At 37.6% G+C, this 21,166-nt stretch overlaps 1 protein-coding gene and 1 pseudogene across 1 annotated transcript; both read right to left on the bottom strand.

Moving 5' to 3' along the window:
• Positions 1 to 866: 866 nt before the first annotated feature.
• On the bottom strand, positions 867 to 6,490 carry LOC140935245 (adhesion G protein-coupled receptor L3-like). The gene is made up of 5 exons (XM_073384790.1): positions 5,251 to 6,490; positions 2,793 to 2,933; positions 2,325 to 2,455; positions 1,630 to 1,786; positions 867 to 1,061 (listed from the first exon to the last, which is right to left on the bottom strand). The coding sequence occupies exons 1-5, from the start codon at positions 6,434 to 6,436 to the stop codon at positions 886 to 888; spliced, it is 1,791 nt and encodes a 596-aa protein (XP_073240891.1). The 5' UTR covers positions 6,437 to 6,490; the 3' UTR covers positions 867 to 885.
• A 5,207-nt stretch (positions 6,491 to 11,697) lies between these two features.
• On the bottom strand, positions 11,698 to 20,882 carry LOC140948588 (uncharacterized; annotated as a pseudogene).
• Positions 20,883 to 21,166: the final 284 nt, after the last annotated feature.

The following is a 21,166-nucleotide window of genomic DNA, read 5'->3' as shown; positions in this document are numbered from 1 at the left end:
AAATCACCCATGATGTAATATTCTTTTCCATCCGCATCAAGCTTTTCGACAAAGTCTTCGAATGTAGAGAATAATTCAAAAGGTGAATTCGGAGGTCTATACCACGTTGCAGGTGGTCAAGCCAATTTTGGGTGAAAATACATGTTTTCTCAACGTCTTTCAACAATAAAAGTAAATCTTGTGGCTAAAATCATGCAAAGTGTTTATTTATGTGTTATTTTTCATGCAAAGCACAAAAAGTTACCATTTCTCGCGGTTTTAACCTTATTTCCAATTCTTGGTAAAATCCAAGATGGCGACCATTGTTGGTGACGTCACAGGCCTCCAGAAGCCACCACCTATAAAATATACCTCATCTTGTTAAGAAGATCAAAGGCTTTCCACTAAAGGTAAAATCGTTTCAACATACTGCAACACATCAAAAACTTCAGGGAGGGGTTCCATCCACCGCAACCCCCCCCCCCCCCTCTTGTACAACGGTGGGGGTATGGATTTGCTTGTACGAGGGTTAAATTTTAAATGCCGGACGTCAACTGGTTATTTTTAAATGCCCCGCGCAACTAAAACCTCAAATATGCTTATTGTTTTTAACTCGGTAATGAAATCTTGTCACGGCAACAAAAAATTCGGAAATAATCATGTGAAAATTATGACGCCATTACCTTAGATGTGACATTGATTGTATGGCAAATGTGAGTATGTTGTTGTGGTCTGACAGTCTTCTACGTATACAATTGACAAATTTACAAAGATTTTTAAGAAATGGCCTCAAAGGATTCTGGGAGATCTTTTTATGATAATTAGAATTTACTTTTATAATATTAATAATTATTATTTTATTTATTTATTTATTTATTTTAGCTTGCTGTGAGCACAACATCTGGTTTAGAAAGCTGTAGTTACAGCTATTTGTTCGCTTCTGTCGGTAGATAAAGGCTCACGCCTCACAGTAGCTGCACTGGTGTTTGTGGATCCATCTGTCCTTGAGAGAGACTTCCACACATTTCTCACTTCGTTGAAAGTCCTTTTATTTGCCAGAAATGCAAGGGTAATAAAGAAGCCTAAAAGGTAAATTAATCATAGTCAGCCTTTGGTTGTTTGCTTGTTTCTTTGTTTAAGGAAAATTTAAATTACCTTATACTGAAGTTGGCTTGTTATTACTAAGTTTGTATATTGAAGAAGATATATATATACATAATCTTAAGGTCATTACCCCTGTTTGCACCGTCGAACTCATGATCATGGGCATAATTTTCCAAGACGGTGGCAGCCGTCATGGAAATGACAGCTGAATACGCTTTCCTCCCTAACATTTTTTTTTTTTTTTTTTAACTTTCGAAAAGATGAAAATGATAAAACAGGACAGTGTTGTAGTTGTTGAAGATGAGCCGACGAAGTCTTATGTGGAAGGATCAGATGCTTCATGGAAGTCGCTATTTCTGTATGAGATGCAAAAAATGTAAATGTACCTGTGTTCTTTTAACTCTAAGTATTAATTTCACTATTCCTATATCTTGTTTCATCAGCCAATGTAACATTTGGTTATACAAAATAAAATAAATTGTCTCTTGTTTCACCGACACATGACTTAAAGTACATGTGTATGCATCCTGAAGTTTACGAACTAACCTTGTAGACTGTTGCAAAGTACAAAAAGGTAAGCTAAAAATTCGACTTTAGCAAACGCAACGATAAATCCCAGCATCCACGTAAGTCCCATGACAGATGATAGCTTTAGGTAGAGGATGGGAAGACTCCTCCTTTGGTCTGACACCCGCCGCGTAGACTGAAAAGATGGGAGGAAAAAATTGAACGGAGCAGTTTATAACATATGTCACTGTTCTTTTCTTAGCTTTTTGTCAAATACTCACGCTAATGGCTTGAAACAAATGGAAAAATTACGTTCTCAAATTGCGCCCGTCAGCAACCGAAGGATAACAACTCAAATTTTTAAAAATATTTAATTGTTTTCCCTTTCTTTAACACGGTCCCTTTCCCTTCCCTTTCTTTATCAGGACCATTTCTTAATCGCAACTGGTGTCTCGTTTTAGCAAACAAACAAGCGAACAAACACGTGAAGAGGAAATCGTTTGGAACTATGCTGGAAAAGGTAAATGCTAACTAAGCGAAAAGAACTGTTTGCCGAGTATTCTTATTTTCCTATCAAATGATAAAATAAGATTAAATAAATGAATGAACAAATAAATGAATAAATAAATAAATAAATAAATACGGAAATAAGGCCCGCAGAACGGAACCGGATTTTTTTGCATTTTTTTTTTTTTTATTGGTTCCATAAACACTTCCAAACACTATCTTATTACCTTCTGAGTTTTCCAAATGGAAAATAACGTAACGAAGATTGCGGCACAATTAAAAGCAAGATTAAATGCCACAGGTACCCCAAGGATGAGGAGAAGTGCTTTTCCATTAGAAATCCAGCACACAGTATCACCTAGAAAAATACAGCATTAACAGGATTAAAACAAACAAAAAAACAAAACAAAACAAAAAAAAAACAAACAAACAAACACACACACACAAAAAAACTGAAGACTTCATCATAGTCCTGTATCTACTATAAAACTGAAGGCAAATTTTATTTTGGTTTGTTTTTTTTTTTTTTTGCTCAGGAAAAAGAAGGGGTAGGGGAGGTGTTGCTCAACATATTTATATCATTCAATTACATTTCCACTTCAAAAGTATCAATACAAATATGTGGAGCGGGTGTGTAACGTGAGGATGGTTCATCGTTCAACAAATCAGCGAAAATGGTTGGTGATCTAACTTACCATATCCAATAAAAACCACCCCGGACGTGTCAAGAGCAAAGCTAGTGATGACTATAATTGCGGGAATTGTCCAAGCATAAATGTGGTACTTTATCAAGGCTACCTTGCTGCCTCGTGAGCGTGCCGAGCGGGAGGTCTGTCCTGTTTACGTTGCATTAAAAAAAAAAAAAAAAAAAAAATGAAAGTAAATAGCTAGTTATTTCGATGTACATTTATTAATGAAAAAGCGACTTTTTAAAACATTTAGTTATAAAAGAAATACGTAAATCATTTTTCTTAAAAAAAAAAAAAAGCAAAAACAAAAAAAAAGAACATATCGAGAAATTTATGAAAAGTTAAAAAATATATGACGTTTCGACGTTTTCGGAAGTCATTATCACATAAAAAAAGTACAGTATGAATGTTCTATGAATACAAGAAAAAAATGTTCATTAAAAACAAAAGTAAGATATCAAAACTAATATAATGCAAGTTAGGCTGAAGGGTTTAGCACTAATGGAGTCACCCCTTAATGTAAAGAATAAGCCTAGATAAGTTCTTTGATAAATAACGTTTCGTAAAAGAGGCAGCCAAGTTTTCCTTGACACTTTTTAAGAGGTGAAATTGACTCTCATTAAGAGTATTTTTGTCACCGTGAGTTTATAAAAAATGTTTACTGATAGCTGAATGTTTGTGTTCAGTAATAAACTGGTTAGTATATTGTTTGTCTACATCGCTTTGGAATTCAAGAGCATTTAAGAGAAACTTGATGACACTTCGTAGGCTTAGTGTGCCTGTTACAACAAGTAAAGCTTGAAGGAATTGCAAATTGCAACCATCTTCACTTGATTTTTAATAAGGAATGTTTCCCTAGGTTAAATGTTTCTGTGATTTTGCTAAAAGGTGCCTGCATAGCTACCTAACTGTGGGTGGTTGGCTGGCCTTTTTGTATCAAAAGTAGGGGTTACAGAGGGGAGATTTTGTCACTTTGATTAGACTCTCAAATCAGAATTGAAAGTAGTGAAAAGTTAAGGATCATGTTTTTCCTGTCGGCTAATCCAGCCAAATCAATGCTCCGACTCATATCATAATGCTACTAGCAGAGCTTGGGGGAGTGACTAACTATTCATAAGTGTCATGGGTGGGGAGAGCGAGTTCTTGCTCCATGGACTTGGCTGTCTAGAGACTGAGTACAGGCACATTGTGTCAAATCCACACAGATATTTAATAGTACAATAAAATATAAAAATAAGAAATAGAATGGAATGGAAAATAATTGTTTGGAAACTGTGGATTTTTTTTGTTTAGAAAACGCACACAAACTATACGACGTCATAGCTTTAACCCTATTCAGACTAGGGGGAGGCTTTTCGAACCCCCCCTCCGGCAAAATCGTGATAACTCCTACACCGAAAGAGCTATGACGTTCAAATTTTCTGACTTTTCCTAAAATTTATCTAGGAACATTTTGGTATAATTACCATGTCCATGTGATTAATCATGTTGCCATGGCAACCAGTTTCTGACACATTGGTTTTGGAAAATTTAAAAAATGGTGATTTTTTTGTTTTAAGATCGCGTTTTTACACTTATAGTGCTTTTTGTTGTTAAAATGGTCTTTGCTTGGGACCAGTTTTTGAATTACATCAAAATGTTTCAACATCGAATATTTGGGGGGGAGGGGTGGGGTAAAATTTGTCACTTTTTTGCTTTGACAAATATGCTGCTCTATTTTCCAAATAACACTTCCAAAGTCATTTGTTTGGGTAATAAACATTAGTTTGATACTTCTTTTATATATTCTGAGCTTTTTCCCCTTTGAAAATTGCTTTAAATTATAATTTTAACAAAAAAACGGAAATCCAAGATGGCGGATCCAAGATGGCGGATCCAAGATGGCGGATCCAAGATGGCGGACAACCATTTCAAATTTTAAATTTTATTGCTTCCTATTGCATTTTCTCGCTGTACAAGTGTGTATTTTATATGCATATATGTTGTATATTATATTAAAGAGATGACTTTACCAATATTATTGATATTTTACGTATCTAAGTGGAAAAATAATAAGAAACATTGAAAAATCGGAATATGACGTCATTGTGACGTCATCATTAAGCGTGGCAAGTCGAAACTGGGTGTGGGGCTTCTTTGTACGGAGATGATCATTGTGTGTAAATTTCATGACCCTAGCATTATTGGTTCCAGAGATACAGAGGGGGGGGGGGGGGGTCCGAGGAGCCCCCCCGAGTCACAGATTGACCAAAAAAGCCCAGTCTGAATAGGGTTAAGCCGGGTTTGAACCCTGTTTTCAGGGTTATTTTTCATGGATATTTCGGGGATAGGCCCTATGGAAGAAATTCAAAATGACAGAAATCGAAAACATACGATAATCTCTATATATTGCGTCATGTACTATAGGCCAGGGAACCTGACGCCATGGTGTTTAAAGAGGACAAGGGGATCATTCTTTACATACCTTTGTTTGTGAACGTCTTAGCAACATCGAAGGCCATAACACTCATCCAGCAGAAGGACGACAGCAGAAAGAAATGAAGCAAAATGGATACAACCATGCAAAGGTGTGGGAGGTTAGTCTGACCGGACATTAAAAAGACGGTGTGATAAAACAACATGGAGGCTGACAAGCTCATCAGATTCTTTCCAGGAAGCGTTCGAAGCTCTGCAAGAGTGATATAGACGCCGAGGAGAAGTATCAAGGACGCCATTGATATTGCACAACCAACGTATGTCAATATCTGCCTTCCTGTTAGGTTTGCTACTTTCAAAATCATTGTCGTTTCATTGAACTCTCGCGTATAATTAACGCAAAGAAACACCGTGGAGCCATTAACAAAGTAACTCTCGTTACTGTATGTTCTTCTATGTAAAGGAATCCAAATCGAACCATTTGGCAAAATAGTTACAGAACTCAAGTCAATTTTAACAAAACTTGTACCTAGGCAGGTTTCACGAAAAACGGATTCATCGTTTTTACGTGAGTGAGCCACGGTAAGAACTTTGACGCATTGGTCTGTAAAAGGATCAAACAGGAAACCGTTATTGCATTCCTTATTTTGCACAGTTGTCTTTTCATTTCCTATTTTAACGCTATGACTTGTAGAGGAGAAGTCAAATAGGATATCCAAAGATGGAATCCCAGGCGAAGGCCTAGAAATAGGTTTTTTACCGTAAAGGCGTTCGCAAGAGTAAGCACTGATGTCATTTCCGCGGCACACCTCACAGTGAGGGTTTTTTCTTTGAAAACTTCCACGAACGGGAAAGACATAAAAGGAACAGAGACTGGATAATAATAGTGAATTGTATGGCTTAGATTGTTCACACTGGACTTTTACCCCCAGACAGTTCCTTGGATTACTGTTAACAGGCAGGACTGAAAATTCCCAGTCGCAATTCTTCCTTATAAATTCCAACATCAACGTTCTTCGTCTTGGAATATCACTAGGCGTGAGGCGCCCTTTGCAAGAAGCGGAAAATTTCCAGTAAACTGGCTTACCGGCGTGATTGCATTTGGCACAGAAAATATTCTTGTAAGCGCTGCTGTCGTCTAAATCAAACACAGGCAACTCGAAAGAAGAAGACGTCGCAGTGCATAAGGTTTCCAATCTCTTTTCAGAGTTGTCTGATGGACAGCTGCCAATCATCGTGTAGCCATATAAATCAGTGTTTTTCGTCTTCACACAAATGTGTCTTGAATGCTGACGTTTGGGTGAAAGATCAGCCCCACACCTAACAATCAAAAATGGAAAACAAACAAAAGAGGGAGGGAGGATCCATATTTGATTACCCAAATAGTAGCGTGATGGTATTATACATTTCAAATGTCATAAAGGAGATTATACAAAATCAGTTCATTAGCTAATCCGGCCGATTGATCTCAGCTCAAACCTACTTTGTGACGTTACACAGTAAACAGGTACGAAGCTATAGCCGAAACCAATCGTGGAATAGCATGCATTTTAGGCATCCTACTGATGAACAGTTGCGACACGTAGATATATATTTTTTTGCAACTAATGTTATTTGCAGTCTGTCTACTTTGAATAGTAGATAGCTGTAGAGAAGGTGAGATCCGCTGGTCAACTACCGCACCCTAAATAAAGTATAAGGTTTGAGGCTTAATTAATTACATTACTTGAAGGAAGTAGGCTCAAATTATATTACATATTCACTAATCGCTTCCTATGATCAAACTATTTATTCATTTTGGGGAGGGGGCGTGGAACTTTCAAATAAAGGTATTAGAATGCAATCATATACAGTACGTGTAAGCGCACTGCACGGTGTCTAAAATTTAAGACAGGCACATGACGCTTCCTTCAGTATCATGAAAAAAGAATCTTTGAGACCGATCAAATGAACGATGTAAATCTTTCGGAGCTTTTGACTTACCATTCGAAGTAGTCGTAGCAGCAATCACCAAGCTCAAGGCAAAGCTTATCGCAGTAACAGTGTTTCCGAGACATTCTTTCTCCAGCATCGCTGCCGTCATTCAGTGGACAGATGTATTTACAAGATGGTGGCGTGCATAGGTTGTCCAACCAAAAATGAAAGCGGGTCATATTCAGTTTGATTAGAAGCTTTTGCATGCTGATACGCTTTTCATAAAACTGGACCACAAAATCTCTAGAAACTGAAAAGAAGAAATCATAGTAGTGCTGGCGGTGGTTGTAAACAAAGCGGAATCGCTGACGAAATGGTTTTGTCTCTCCTCTTAAGTCTAGTCGTGGCCATCCTATTCGACATGAACTATCGCACAGTCCATTGCCCTATCAAAGATTCGTGATAAGTCGGAATTCGGTGAGTGTTCCACAGCAATTAGGCTTTTTAACAAAGTGTGCGGGAAATTTTTCAGAATTAAATACGTCTTGGTTTGAAACTGATAAGTTCTAACAAGTACGAAAAAACTGTCTGCGGCTAAATCCGAGCTCTGAAGAGGACTCATCACTGTCATGCGGATGTCTATCTGCATGTATTTTGGACCTATCTACTTTCTTTGAATTATGAATTTGGGATCATAATACGTTTCTGGGAAACTTCCCACCTACCCCTCCCCTAAGCCAACATTAACACTTACTTCTCACTTAGGGCAAAATGTAGACTTAGGGGAGGGGTAGGTGGACAGTTTCCCAGAAAAGTATAATTTGAGTTTGCTTGTACGTCCTCTTCGACAATTTAGAAACCAGAAGGAAACTGGGACGAGGTAACTTTCGAGAAGACCTCTGGGATCGTAAGTGGTACGCATCGGTTAGCTTTTGCCAATTTTTTTTTCTCTTGTCCCCTGTAACAGTTCCAGAAGTCTTAGCGAAATTTAACCCTTTGACGCTTTGACTTACACGCAAATTCATAACCCCACCGCGGTACACAAAGCAGGGGGGGGGGGGGTGAATGGAACCCTTCCGGAGAATTTTATATGTTGCAGTATTCTGAAACGATTTTACCTTTAGTGGAAAGCCTTTGATCTTCTTAAAGGGATACAGTCAGCTGATGCACATGCGCATTAGATATCATTTCTTAGCTGATTTGCATGTCACAAGACGGGCGAGAAATAGAAAGTGAGAGGCGTATCCGGAATACTATAAACAACCTTGAACTAGTTACAAGCTGACATCGTGATAATAGACCCTAAGCCATATTAAAGCACTCATGTTTTTATATACCATTGATAATTCACTGGAGGATTTGTCCCAGGGAAAGCCAAACATCGACGAATACTTCCGAATTCGAACATCAGCAGAAGTGAGAAATTGCACGAAGTGTGAATCATTGTTAAAGGTTCAAGGTCGGGAAAGCTTGATTTTCCAAAATTATGTAACCTTTTCCATCGATTTTCTAAATATGTATAACGATTATTTGCTCGCCAATGTTACTAAGTCATTTCTCTTGTTATTTTGGTAAACGAAGGCGATTTCACTCGCCCGGCGCCTACGCGTTTTGTCACCTCTTCTGTTCATGTTCCTTTGAATACTGTTTTTAACCAAATATGATAAAATAATGTACAATAGGATGAATAAAAGTTTGCTCAAAAAGAGGTTTTCAGTAAAAGATCGAGGATCAATGAAACACTAGGCAGGATTGAAGCGGATTTCTAGATGTATCCGACGCGTGGATTTGATTTCGGGTTAATGTAAACGCTTTGCAAACTGGAAAAAGTAGTGTCCAGGTCAGCGCGGCCCCATAGCTGATTGTGCCCCTTTAACAAGAGGAGGTATATTTTATGGATGATGGCGCTGCTGGAAGCCTGTGACGTCACCAACAACGGTCACCATCTCGGCCGCCACTTTGGATTTTACATGGCCATGAATTAGAAATCAGGTTAAAACCTCGAGAAATGGTACTTTTTTGCACTTTACATGAAAAATAACACACAAATAAGCACTTTGCATGATTTTAGCCACAAGATTCACTGTTATTGTCCAAAGAGGTTGAAAACACATGTATTTTCACCCAAAACTGGCTTGACCAGCTGCTACTTATGACGTAATATCTCGTAACGATAGCAGCTGACCATCACTAAACTTGTCTCAAAATCTGCCCGAGGGATGAAAGAACAGCTACTGAAAACATCAGGTGCTGATGTTTTATCCCCTAGGAAAAAACTCAGATAAACCTTATGGGGGGATAGCATCCCCCCGTCCCCCTTGTACGTCCGTGGCTTAACTCAGCCCAGTTTTCTTTTCGTTTCTTACGTTGCGAATGGCCATGACGATGGTGAACACAACGATGATAAGGGCAATGAGGATTATTATGAAGAAGATTACCCAATTTGATTTGTTCCGTTATGAATTAAAAGCTAATCACAACATTGAAACAGTACAATGACTAACCGGGGCCTTTTGAACTTGCAGATGGAAGTAGACGGGGTGAAGGTGTCATTCCTGTCCCCGTGGAAAGGAAAAGGCCAAAAAGAAGACAAATCGAAGACAAGCAATACATTATTTGCCATGCAGAGTTCCCAAGGCTGCGACTGCACACTGAGAGATAAAGCGAATATCTATGAGAATTTGGTACGCGTAATGAGTCTACACGCGATTAAATTGGAGACAGTGGCCACAAGGTTAACTTCTTATTTTTTTCCTTTTGTTTATGTCCGTTTGTTTGTTTGCTGTTATGTGTTTCTTGTAGTAGTTGTTTTTTTTAAGTACTTTGATTTGGCGTAACTCGATCACACAACAGACTATGACGTCACATGATGACAAAAATACGCCATCTTAAAATTAATTAGGGCCAAGTCTGCATTTGCCTAGTCGATGACGGCACATCAACACCAATACAAACTTTCCATACAACGAACCATTTATAGCAATTTTCTTAATTATTAAAGAAAAAAATAAAACTAACACACAATTAACAACACAATATCCAAAAGATCGATCTGTTTTAAATTTCAGGAAAAAGAAAAAAATGAAAAGTTTACAAGAAGTATATATATTTTTTCCAATTTCAAATTCCTTGCACTATTTAAAAGGTTTGAACCCATGAGTCATTTCAAAGGTAGCTTGATTTTGATCGTCCGGGTGAACGTAATCCTAAATAGGACTGTTGTTGTTGACAGTGACTGACGTTTCGACAACCTGTGCGGTAGTCATTTTCAGAGTCAAAGTGAGTTGTATCACGTCAGTTGATGGTATTATACTCTGATTATTGATCTGATTGGTCAATTACGTCGAAATGTTATTTTGTCGTCTGTCACTATCTCCCCACCCCCCACTATCCTTCCCACCCTCCTCCTCCTCTCCCTTTTCCCAATAGAGTTGGTGGCAAAATCGGTATTCTTGGAGGATCCATTTCAAGCTGTGTATACTAGAAACTCAGCTGTTTCTTTCGACGGGACATCTATTTGTATGTTCACTGGACAGGTCTGACTCCGTTCAATTCGTAGAGCTCGAGAAATATCCTACCAAACTACTAGAATTTACAAACAAACAAAAATATGGCCGTTCTAAGCGAAAAACCTGCTAAATCTGTTCGGCCGGTTTGCAGCTCAATGAGTCGCTGCTTTGTTGATAAGCACGAAGAAAAGCCTTTCTAGTCCAGGAGCATATGTAAGAAATACGGCTCCCGTGGGAAGTTCGTGTTGAAAGCAAGCAACTGGTCTAGAAGTATTAAGAAGACCTCAAATAACAAGAAAAATCTTGTTGAGAACAGAGGCTTTTCATGGGGGGTTAAAAAATTAGCCTAATAGACTATGCATGAAAACGAGGTTGGGGAATAAAATGTCTTACAACTTTACAAACAGTTGATAAAATGACACCAAAATAACAGGACATGTAAACCTCGATGTTGTCAGTTTTTTCCATAGCCAGTAGGACACTTCACTAGTCACGTTCCTCAACAAGATTTTTCTTGTTATTTGAGGTCTTCTTAATACTTCTAGACCAGTTGCTTGCTTTCAGCACGAACTTCCCACGGGAGTACAAATGCTGCCAGACTATTCCATGCAAATTCTGGGAAAAGTATAAAAAAAATGTAACATTATTATTCACCAGCATCGTTGCTTTGACTTGTGTTTGCATCCAGGACGCAGTTACACAACGAATTGCTCAACAGCTTATTACTGCACGTCCTCCTGAGAATTTGGTTGGTTAAGGGCGGACACTTTATAGATACATCGCTTTTTCCATTTCCTTTTCCTCAGTCTCGAGTTTTAGTTTGGATGACTCATCGGAAATTACGTGATAAGAGACATCCTTTTTTTTTCTTATTCGAACGAAAGAAACGAGTGATCTTTTTTTCTTTTTCTTATTCGAACGAAAGAAACGAGTGATTAGTTTGTCGCGCGTTTAGTACTAAAATGCAGCATATGAAATACTTTAACATACCAAGGAAAAATAATTACGTTTCTGGAGCGAAGAAAATGACAAAGAAACAGCTACATTATTAATTATCGAGCATTGCAACTGTATTCATCGATTAAAGTTTATTTACATTAGAATACAAAATTCACTGGAAATTGAAATATGACTTGTATAATGTCCATACTGGCTGTGAAACGAATTATATCAGTTTCTCTCACAGTATGGTGAGTAATTTAGTATTGATATCTTTGCAGCAATGGTCGAACATTCAAGAAGTCAACAGATTTTAAAATTCGTGCACAACGGCTGCACCGCATGAATTTATCAATTTGAAAGTTAATACATTTCCCTGTTAGTCATACATACGTGCTGTGCAGCAGTGGTTTGGGGTAGAAAATGTTTAGGTTTAGTATACGAAGAAATTTACGTAAAGGAGTATGTCACGCATGCAAAAACAAAGCTAACTGTTAAAAATGTTTCTAATAAAAGAATGGAAATATAGCCGATGGTACTGTTAGTTATGACAACCGACAGAGCTTAAAATGCCCTAACAGTGCCATTTAATCCCTAATCAAAACCTTATTCATGTCACTATAAGGTAACGTTGTCAAGAATGATTTCATTTTTTCCCTTTTTCGGTACTATACAAAAAAAGTAAAAAATACTACTATGTTTTCTAAAATGCTTCACTACATTTAAAGATAAGGTTGTTAAACTACCTGTTTGTTGGCTTCGAACATTAATTTCGTATCCATGGTATAACATACTGCTTACACATGCTGCTGCAAATTAAGATCATTTTTGTTTTACCTCAATGGGATCGGTATTTTAAGGTAAAAACAAAATAAATCAAAACAAAGAAAAACGGAATTTAATATATGGCTAGATGCTTGTGGCAAGATTGAGACGAATCATGTGTCGTGATTGGCTACTCGAACGGATGTTAAGATTGAACATTTCAACTCATTGGGAATGACAATTATTTGGCCTTATAGTAAATTCTATATTGACCATGATTTTTCACTTAAGGTTGCTGAATATCGGATATTGCTCTCTTATAACGTCTTTTTTGTACTAAGAATATCAATCACAATTCACTTTTTAGAGGACCTACTTATGCTCAAGTCACTCTATTGGTGTTAAGTTGAACGTTGGTGCCAAGAAACGAACCGCAGACGAACAAAATTATAAAACGTGCGCATTTACTGACAAACTAATGCTCCAAAATCTGGCATCTCCCCAAGAAAAGGATTCTAGCAAACCAAAACTATTTGCATTTACTTTTTAGAAGGGAAAAATTTTTATGATTTATAACCAAAGCTCTATTAGATTTATTTCGTTTTTCGTGATCCCCAGATTTCTGCAAAACCAAGTGCGGGGAAAAAACACATAAACGGCATCAACATTGCAGGCAGCCTGCAATGAAGCCATCTGTCATTTCAAAGGTAGACTGTGTTCGGAAACTTAAAGCCACAAGCACAGAACCCAGCGTCCTGTTTACAAAGCAGTAGTTGCAGCTAATTGTTCGTCCTTGCTTGTCTTTTTTGCCCTATTCCTGCCAGTGTTTGAGGTGGTGTTTGTCGACCCATCAGACTTGGAAAGCGATCCCCACGCGCATTTGACTTTAACGAGTGTCCTCTTATTTGCCACAAAAGCAAGGAAAATGAAGAACCCTGAAAGTTGAATTACAAGGAATAACGTACTTGTTGTAGTTAATTTTCTATCTCAGGTAATTTTTATTTTTCCATTCTTTTTTGGTATGGTGATGTACGCTAATGAATTTGAAGCAAAGGAAAATAAAAAATTACCTGAAATGAAAGATTGACTAAAACATACTCATTATTTCCAACATTGGAAGGCTTAATTTGACGTAATTATTACGTCATATTGTTGAATTTCACGCCGGAATGACAGGAGGCTGAAACCATCCAGTAGAAAATTTCTCTTTCAGTTTTTTCTGTTGGAGCTGAAACTTTGCAGGATTGTAGAACTTTGAATTTTCCCTATATATATATTTTTTAATATCAACGGTTTTTTGGCGGGAAAATTGCGTCACCAGTTTGACAGCAAAATTTAAATTTCAACTGACAGCGTAAGAAGGAGGTGATTTTAAAAGACCGTGACAAGATAGTAACTAAACAATGTGAGTGTTTATTATTATTATTATTACTATTATTATTATTTATTTTTTATGAATTCGAAGAGCTTGATTGGTTACAGAATTATTAAGCTTTAAATTTTGAATTTCCTGCCATTTTAATACCACTTTCAGAAATAAAGGAAAAAATTCACAATGCTTTATATCCTCAACCAATTGAGGTTTTGGAAAAAAATCACATTTGTTTTTGTCTTGCCACGGTCTTTCAAAATCGTCTACTTTTTACGATGTCATTTGAAAGTTAAGTTTTGCTGTCAATCTTGTGACGTCATTTTCCGGCCAAAAACGATGAAATTCAATATTTTCAAACCATGAAAACATGAAGAGTTCTAAGTTCTATAATCCTGCAAAGTTTCAGCTCAAACAGATAAAAACTGTAAGAGCAGTCTTTTACTGGTCGGTTTCCGCCTCCCTGTCAGCCCGGCGTGTTATTGACAGAGTTCAAATTTCCTTCAATGTAACGGAAAATACGTAAGTAGTGAGGTGTCTGATAAAACCAAGAAGTTGGCTACTAAACTAATAAACTTAAACAAGAGTATTGCGTCATGCTCAATGAATTTATTATTAAACGGAGGAATTAGAACCAACTGTCATTTTCTTTCCTTTTTTAACTTTGGGTTTAAACTCTGTGTTTTTTTTTTTTCTTAATTAGTCACCAAAACAACCTGGATTATATTCTTGGCAGCCTTAATTACTTTGGTAGGATAATGCAATGCTGAGTTAAGTGTAACATAGTAATTCAGCAACTACGAATAGAACCTCAGTTTTTTACAGAGAAAATGCAAATTAAAAAAAAAAAAAAAAAGCTGTCAAAACTGGATTACCATGGTAACATTTATATAGACCTACGTGTCACGACGACTTTAAATCGTTCATAGCTAAGTTAATCAACTAGCTTATTACTTTTAATTACTCTTTGTAAAAATTAAAGTCAATGTAACGGGTATTTTAACTTTCTTTGGATATGATATATTTGTAACTGACGTTAACGTCGACTGGTTACCTGCAAGCTCAGAAATTCTTATGCTAAATGGCGATTAGCTTTTTTATTTCGAACATTTTTATATAGAGAGGACATTACCCGGTGGCGCGAAGATATGAATTTTATTTTCGAGCGGCAAAACAATATTTTACTCCCTCGCTGCGCTCGTTCGTAAAATATTGTTTTGCCACTAGAAAATAAAATTCATATCTTCAAGCCGCCGTGTAATGTTCTTTTTATTATATAGACAAAAAGACATCGATAAAATAATATATTTTTTTCGCCAAAAAGTAATTGTGACGGCTCACATTTACAGTACAGCAATATAAGACATTGTTTACAATAATCTGGAGAAATAACACTGAGCTGAATAGGGCTCTACATTGACAAAATATAAGCAAAGCTTTGAAAAATGTGTAATTAAAATTCAAAGGACGCCTGACGCCTACAAATTATTGAGGGAAATTACCGAAATTACGTCATGGAAAAACTAACGTGTGAGATTATGGAAAATAAACCACTCGGGTCCCGGATGTAGTTTTTATGAATTTTACAAGTGGTGTATTTTCCAGTAAAACACTCGTGTCTATATAACAAATATATATATTTGATTTTCGATTTTAAGGACGTGCACGTCCAGTGAGCCACACAATGATGAATACAGAAAATGATTTCAATTAATAACAACAAGTAACTTTAAAAGAGCATGACGAGGTGGAATCAGGAGTAAAAAAAATAATAACCAAATAGTTAAAGTTTAAAGGCCTTATGTACCGACAGCTTAAAAATGTCTGATCAGTCGAAAAAGGAATTAGAATAGGTCATGCTTAATTGCGAAATAATTATCTTGTATCAACCGTTAATAGCCTGTTTAACGGAAGAAGTTTTTTGATGACAAACTGACCTTGTAAACTGTTGCAAATGACAAACAGATACGTTAAAAAGTCGACTTCAGCAAACGGAACAATAAATCCCAGCAGCCATGTAAATCCCAAGGCAGATGACAGCTTGATGCACAAGATGGAAAGGCTCGCCTTTTGATCCGTCACCCGCCGTGTAATCTAACTGGGAATATAAAAAAATATATATAAATAAAATAAAATAAAATATAAATAAATACAGTCAATTTATAGGTCACCCTTTTGTCGAGTGTTATGCGAGAGGTATAGGCTGCTGTATTGAAACAAATTTTAAAACCTCATCAGTTTTCAAGTGTGCACAAATCCCCACGTTAAACCCTTGCTTACTATATGGGTACAGCAACAACTCAGAATTCAGGAGGATAATAACATTAAGAGAAGAAGGAAGACATTAGACTCGTTGACTCAAGACTTTTTGTTTTGTGTTCTAGGCTGGTAAAGTACCTTCTGAACTTTCCAAATGGACAACAGCGTGATAGTAATTGCGACACAGTTAAACATGAGAATTAGAGGCACAGGTACCCCAAGGACAACAAGTAGTGCTTTCCCATTAGAAATCCAGCAGAAGTTGACGCCTAGGATAAAAATTAAAGAAGCCTTTATCTGATTTCAAATATAAAACGGAAAACAAAAATCCCATATTACTCTAAAGGGTTGAGTGAATTTCCAATATCTATTTCACAAGAGCCGGTTGGGAAGAAGTTAGTTTTTGTCGCTGTATTCTTTCACTACCAAAACAAAAACAAAACAAAACAAACAAAAAACCCTTGTGGTGTTAATTTCGAAAACGCATAGTACATAAACAGTTCTCGAATTGGATTGAACCTCCCTCCCAATGTCGTGTGTTTGCGCCATGGGAAGAGTAAATAACAAGCAAACAAGATTTAAAAACCTGTAAACCACTGGCTTGGGAATTGCCCCATTCTGTATCTCGCCCTGTGCAGTCAAGCAAATCCTAAAACTTCAGTGTTAAAAGTACAAAAGACAGTCATTCTTTAAATACCTTTCTTCGTAAACGTCTTGGCAACATCGAAGGCCATCACACTCATCCAGAAGAATGTTGACAACAAAAAATAATGAAGCAGAATGGATACTGCCATACCGAGGTGTGGGCGGTTAGTCTGACCGGACATTAAAAAGAAAGTGTGATAAAACAACATGGAGATTGACAAGCTCATCAGATTCTTTCCAGGCAGGGTTCTTAGCTCCGGAAATATGATATAGACTCCGAGAAGGAGAATCAAGGAAGTTATCGATATGGCACAACCCACATATGTCGTTATCTGCCTTCCAGTTAGCTTCCAGTAGTAGTTGTTTCAGTAAAATTTATTGTGAGGTTTACGCAAACAAACACAAAAGAACCGTTGATAAAGTAACTTCCGTTGTTGTATGTTCGCTTATGCAATGGGATCCATATTGAGCCATTTGGTAAAACAGTTACGGAACTTATGCCAACTTTAACACAGCCGGATCCTTTCCAGCTGTAATCGGTAAAGGATCCGTTGTTTTTAACTGTGGGATCCACAACATGCAATCTTACACATTTCTCTGTAAATGGATTATACAGAAAACCATGACTACATTCCCTATTCGTTACAATGGTAGTTTTATCCCCTATTTTTACAGTATGATCCGAGGAAGACGAGAAGTCAAATAAAATATCCAAAGATGGTGGTATTTCACCTGCCGGAGTTGGATTAATAGTGTTGGGACGGGGATTGCAGTTGCACAAAAAGGCACTGATGTCATTTCCGCGGCACATCTCACAATAAGGATTTTTACTTTGAATATTTTAACAAACGGGAAAGGCATAAAAGGAACAGAGACTGGATAATATTGAATTTTCTGGCTCAGATTCTCTACACTTGTCCTTAACCGACAAACATTTCTTTAGGTTTATGTTAGCACGCGGAACTGCAAATTTCCAATCGCAATTCTTTGTTAAAAAGTTCAACATCATGCTTCTGTTTTTTGGAATATCGCTTGCCGTGATGAAACGCCTTGTCACAGAAAGCAGAAAACTTCCAGTAAACTGGATTATTGGCGCCATTACATTTGGCACAGAAAATATTCTTGTAAACGCTGTTGTCGCCTAAGGCGAAGACGGGCAGCTCTAAAGGTGAAGATGTTGAGGTGCATAAATTTTGCAAGTTCTTATAAGAGTTGTCTGATGCACAGCTGCCAATCATTGTGTAGCCAAAAAAATCTGTATTGCCGGTCTTAACACAGACATGCCCTAAAAGGTGACGCTTCGGTGTAAGGTCAGCCACACATCTGAAGGTCAAAAATGACAAAGGAAAGAAAAATTAATGTTAGATAACTGATGCAGTGGACTCAACCTTTGGAAGTGTTCGGTATAAGACCAGTACTAATAAAGAGAAGCTTGAACGACCACGTACACTTCTTTCCACATACATATATATACATAAAACTGGGTGACGTTTATGTGGGAGCCTGGAAACAAAGGGATATTTTTTTCCCTGTCTTTTTTCTGAACTTGGATAAGGAACTCAGGAATTATACTCGAGGAATTTTTTGCAACCATATGGCAAATAAGGCTTTAACTATTTTAAATGACCGTCTATCACACCTTAAAAACCTCGGATACTTGTATCTTTGAAAATACCGAAACTATTGAGTAGGCGCAATGAAAGAAAGACCAAGGCATGTGAACCTGAGGGCGGGTTTAACTTAATTGCTCATTCCTTAACTGAAAAAAAAAATACAAAAAAGAAAAGTCCTCAGTTTTAAGATTAATCTAAAGATGGATGGCGAGCGTGTAATTTAGCTTACCTTTGAAAATAGTTATAACAACAATCACCAAGCTCAAGGCAGAGCTCATCGCAGTAACGAGGTTTCTGAAATATCCTTTCTCGAGCCTGGCTCCTTTCATTCAGTCGGCAAACTGCCTCACAGGAGTATTGTGGTGAGGGGCATAAGTTATTCACAGAAAATCTGTAGCGGGTCATATTAAGTTTGATAAGAAGCTCTTGTGTGCTGATAATCTTGTCATAAAACTGGATCACCAAGTCTCTAGACACTGAAATCAATTAATAAGACGTCATTTCCCAAAGCTATCAAAAGGTTTTGGAGCAAAACAAGAAAGAACTAAAGCAAGGTCTTGGCTGCTGCACCAGCCCTGCAGAATACCCTTGCATCTAGAAAATATCTAGTTCTGCTTTGGTGTGAAAAAATATACACATTTAGTAGAGTGTTAATCACCTTCATAACTTTATATCAAGGTCAGCATCATCCAGAAACTGCGCAATCAAATATCATAGTGTCTCCCTGGCGTCAGTTTGCTTCAGGTTATAGATGTATTCGAATTCCGAATGCATGACAAAGCAGGATTTTTTTAATGATTGTGGTCATTATACTTCCTTTAAATGAGAATCAGAATTGTATCGCGATTTCCTTCACTATTTTTGAGCAGTCTAGAGTCAGTCAGCCAAGCTGGGCGTGTACGCTACATTGTGATTTGCATTAACCCCGCCTTGACTAAAATGAAAGACGGAACAGAAAAACCCCAAATCCCTTCTAAAGTTGCAAAACGCGCAGCGCGATACAAAGAATTGCGCTATAACGCCTACTTCTCACTTAGGGCAACATGTTGGCTTAGGGGAGGGACAGGTGGGCAGTTTCCCCAAAAAAGATACAATGATCCTGAGTTTGCTTGTATGTCCTCTTCGACAGTTTAGAAACCAGAAGGAAACTGGGGTGAGTTAACGTTCGAAAAAACCCCTAAGGTCGTTACTGGTACGCACCGGTCAGCTATTGTCCAATTTTTTTTTCTCTTGTCCTCAGCAACAGTTCCAGAAGTCTTTGCGAAATTTAACCCTCGGACGTACACGTAAGTTTATAACCCCACCACAGTACAAGGAGGGGTGGATAGAACCCCTCCACGGAGTTTTCTATACGTTGCAGTATTCTGAAACGATTTTACCTTTAGTAGAAAGCCTTTGATCTTATTAGAGGGATAAGGTCAGCTGATGCACATGCGCATTACATACCATTTCTTAGCTGATTTACATGTCAGAAGACGCGCGTGAAACAGAAAGTGAGAAGCGTGTCCCGAATACTTTAAACAAACCTTGAAGTTTAGTTAGTTGAAGTTAGTTACAAGCGGAAATCGTGATTATAGACCCTAAGCCGTATTAGAGCACTCATCTTTTTATATACCATTGGGAATTTACCGATGGATTTTTCCAGAGAAATCCAAACATAGACGAATACTTCTGAATTCGAACATCAGTAGAGGTGAAAAATTGGACAATCGCAAATTGCAATTGCAAGTCTGAATCACTGTTGAAGGTTCAACGTAGAGAAAGCTTGATTTTCCAAATATATGTAACCTCTCCCATCGATTTCCCTCTTCTGTTCGTGTTCCTTTCAATACTGTTTTAAAGAAAATGTGATAAAATAATGTAATAGGATGAGTAAAAGTTTGCTCAAAAGAGGTTTTCAGTAAAAGATCGAGGATCGAATGAGACACTAGGCAGGATTGAAGCGGATTTCTAGATGTATCTGACGCGTAGCTTTGATTTCAGGTTGAGGTAAACGCTTTTCAAACTGGCAAAAGTAGTGTCCAGGTCAGCGCGGTCCCATAGCTGACTGTGTCCCTTTAACAAGAGGAGGTATGTTTTATGGGCGATGGCGCTGCTGGAGGCCGGTGACGTCACCAACAATGGTCGCCATCTTTGCCGCCATCTTGGATTGTAACAAGAATTGGAAATCAGGTTAAAACCTCGAGAAATGGTAATATTTTGTGCTTTACATAAAAAATAACACATAAATAAGCACTTTGACCCAAAATTGACTTGACCACCAGCTACTTTTGACGTAAAATCTCGTAACCGTAGCAGCTGGCCATCACTAAACTTGACTCAAAATCTGCGCGAGGGATGAACGAACAGCTACTGAAAACATCAGGTGCCTATTTTCATCCTCTTAGAAAAAAATAAGAAAGACCTTATTAGGAGGGGGCGGGTTGGGGGGGGGGGGGGAGATCCACGTACGTCTAAGGGTTAACTCGGCCTAGTTTGCTTGTCATTTCTTACGTTGCGAATGGCCATGACGATGATGAACATAAAGATGATGATGACAATGAGGATTTATATGAAGGAGATTAACCAATTTGATTTCTTCCGTTAATAAAAAGCATTGAAACATTCACAACATTGAAACATTACAATGACTAACCGGGCCCTCCTGAACTTGCAGATGGAAGTGAACATTCCTCTTCCCGTGGAAAAGAACAGGCCAAAAAGAAGACATATCAAAGACAAGCAATACATTATTTGTCACGCAGAGTTCTCAAGGCTGCGATTTCACACTGAGAGATAAAGCAAACATTTATGACAATTTGGTAAGCGTAAAGTGTCTACACGCGATTAAGTTGGGGAAGGTGTGAAATCTATGTAGTTTAGGCCGCATGGTTAACTTCCTTGTTTTGTCTTTTTGTTTATGTTTGTTTGTTTAATGTTATGCATTTCTTGTAGTAGTATTCTTAATTACTT

The sequence above is a fragment of the Porites lutea genome, chromosome 1 (assembly GCF_958299795.1).
Source record: "Porites lutea chromosome 1, jaPorLute2.1, whole genome shotgun sequence".
Classification (NCBI taxonomy): domain Eukaryota; kingdom Metazoa; phylum Cnidaria; class Anthozoa; order Scleractinia; family Poritidae; genus Porites; species Porites lutea.
Note: the sequence above shows the minus strand (reverse complement) of the source record. Positions and strands in the feature narration are given on the sequence as shown.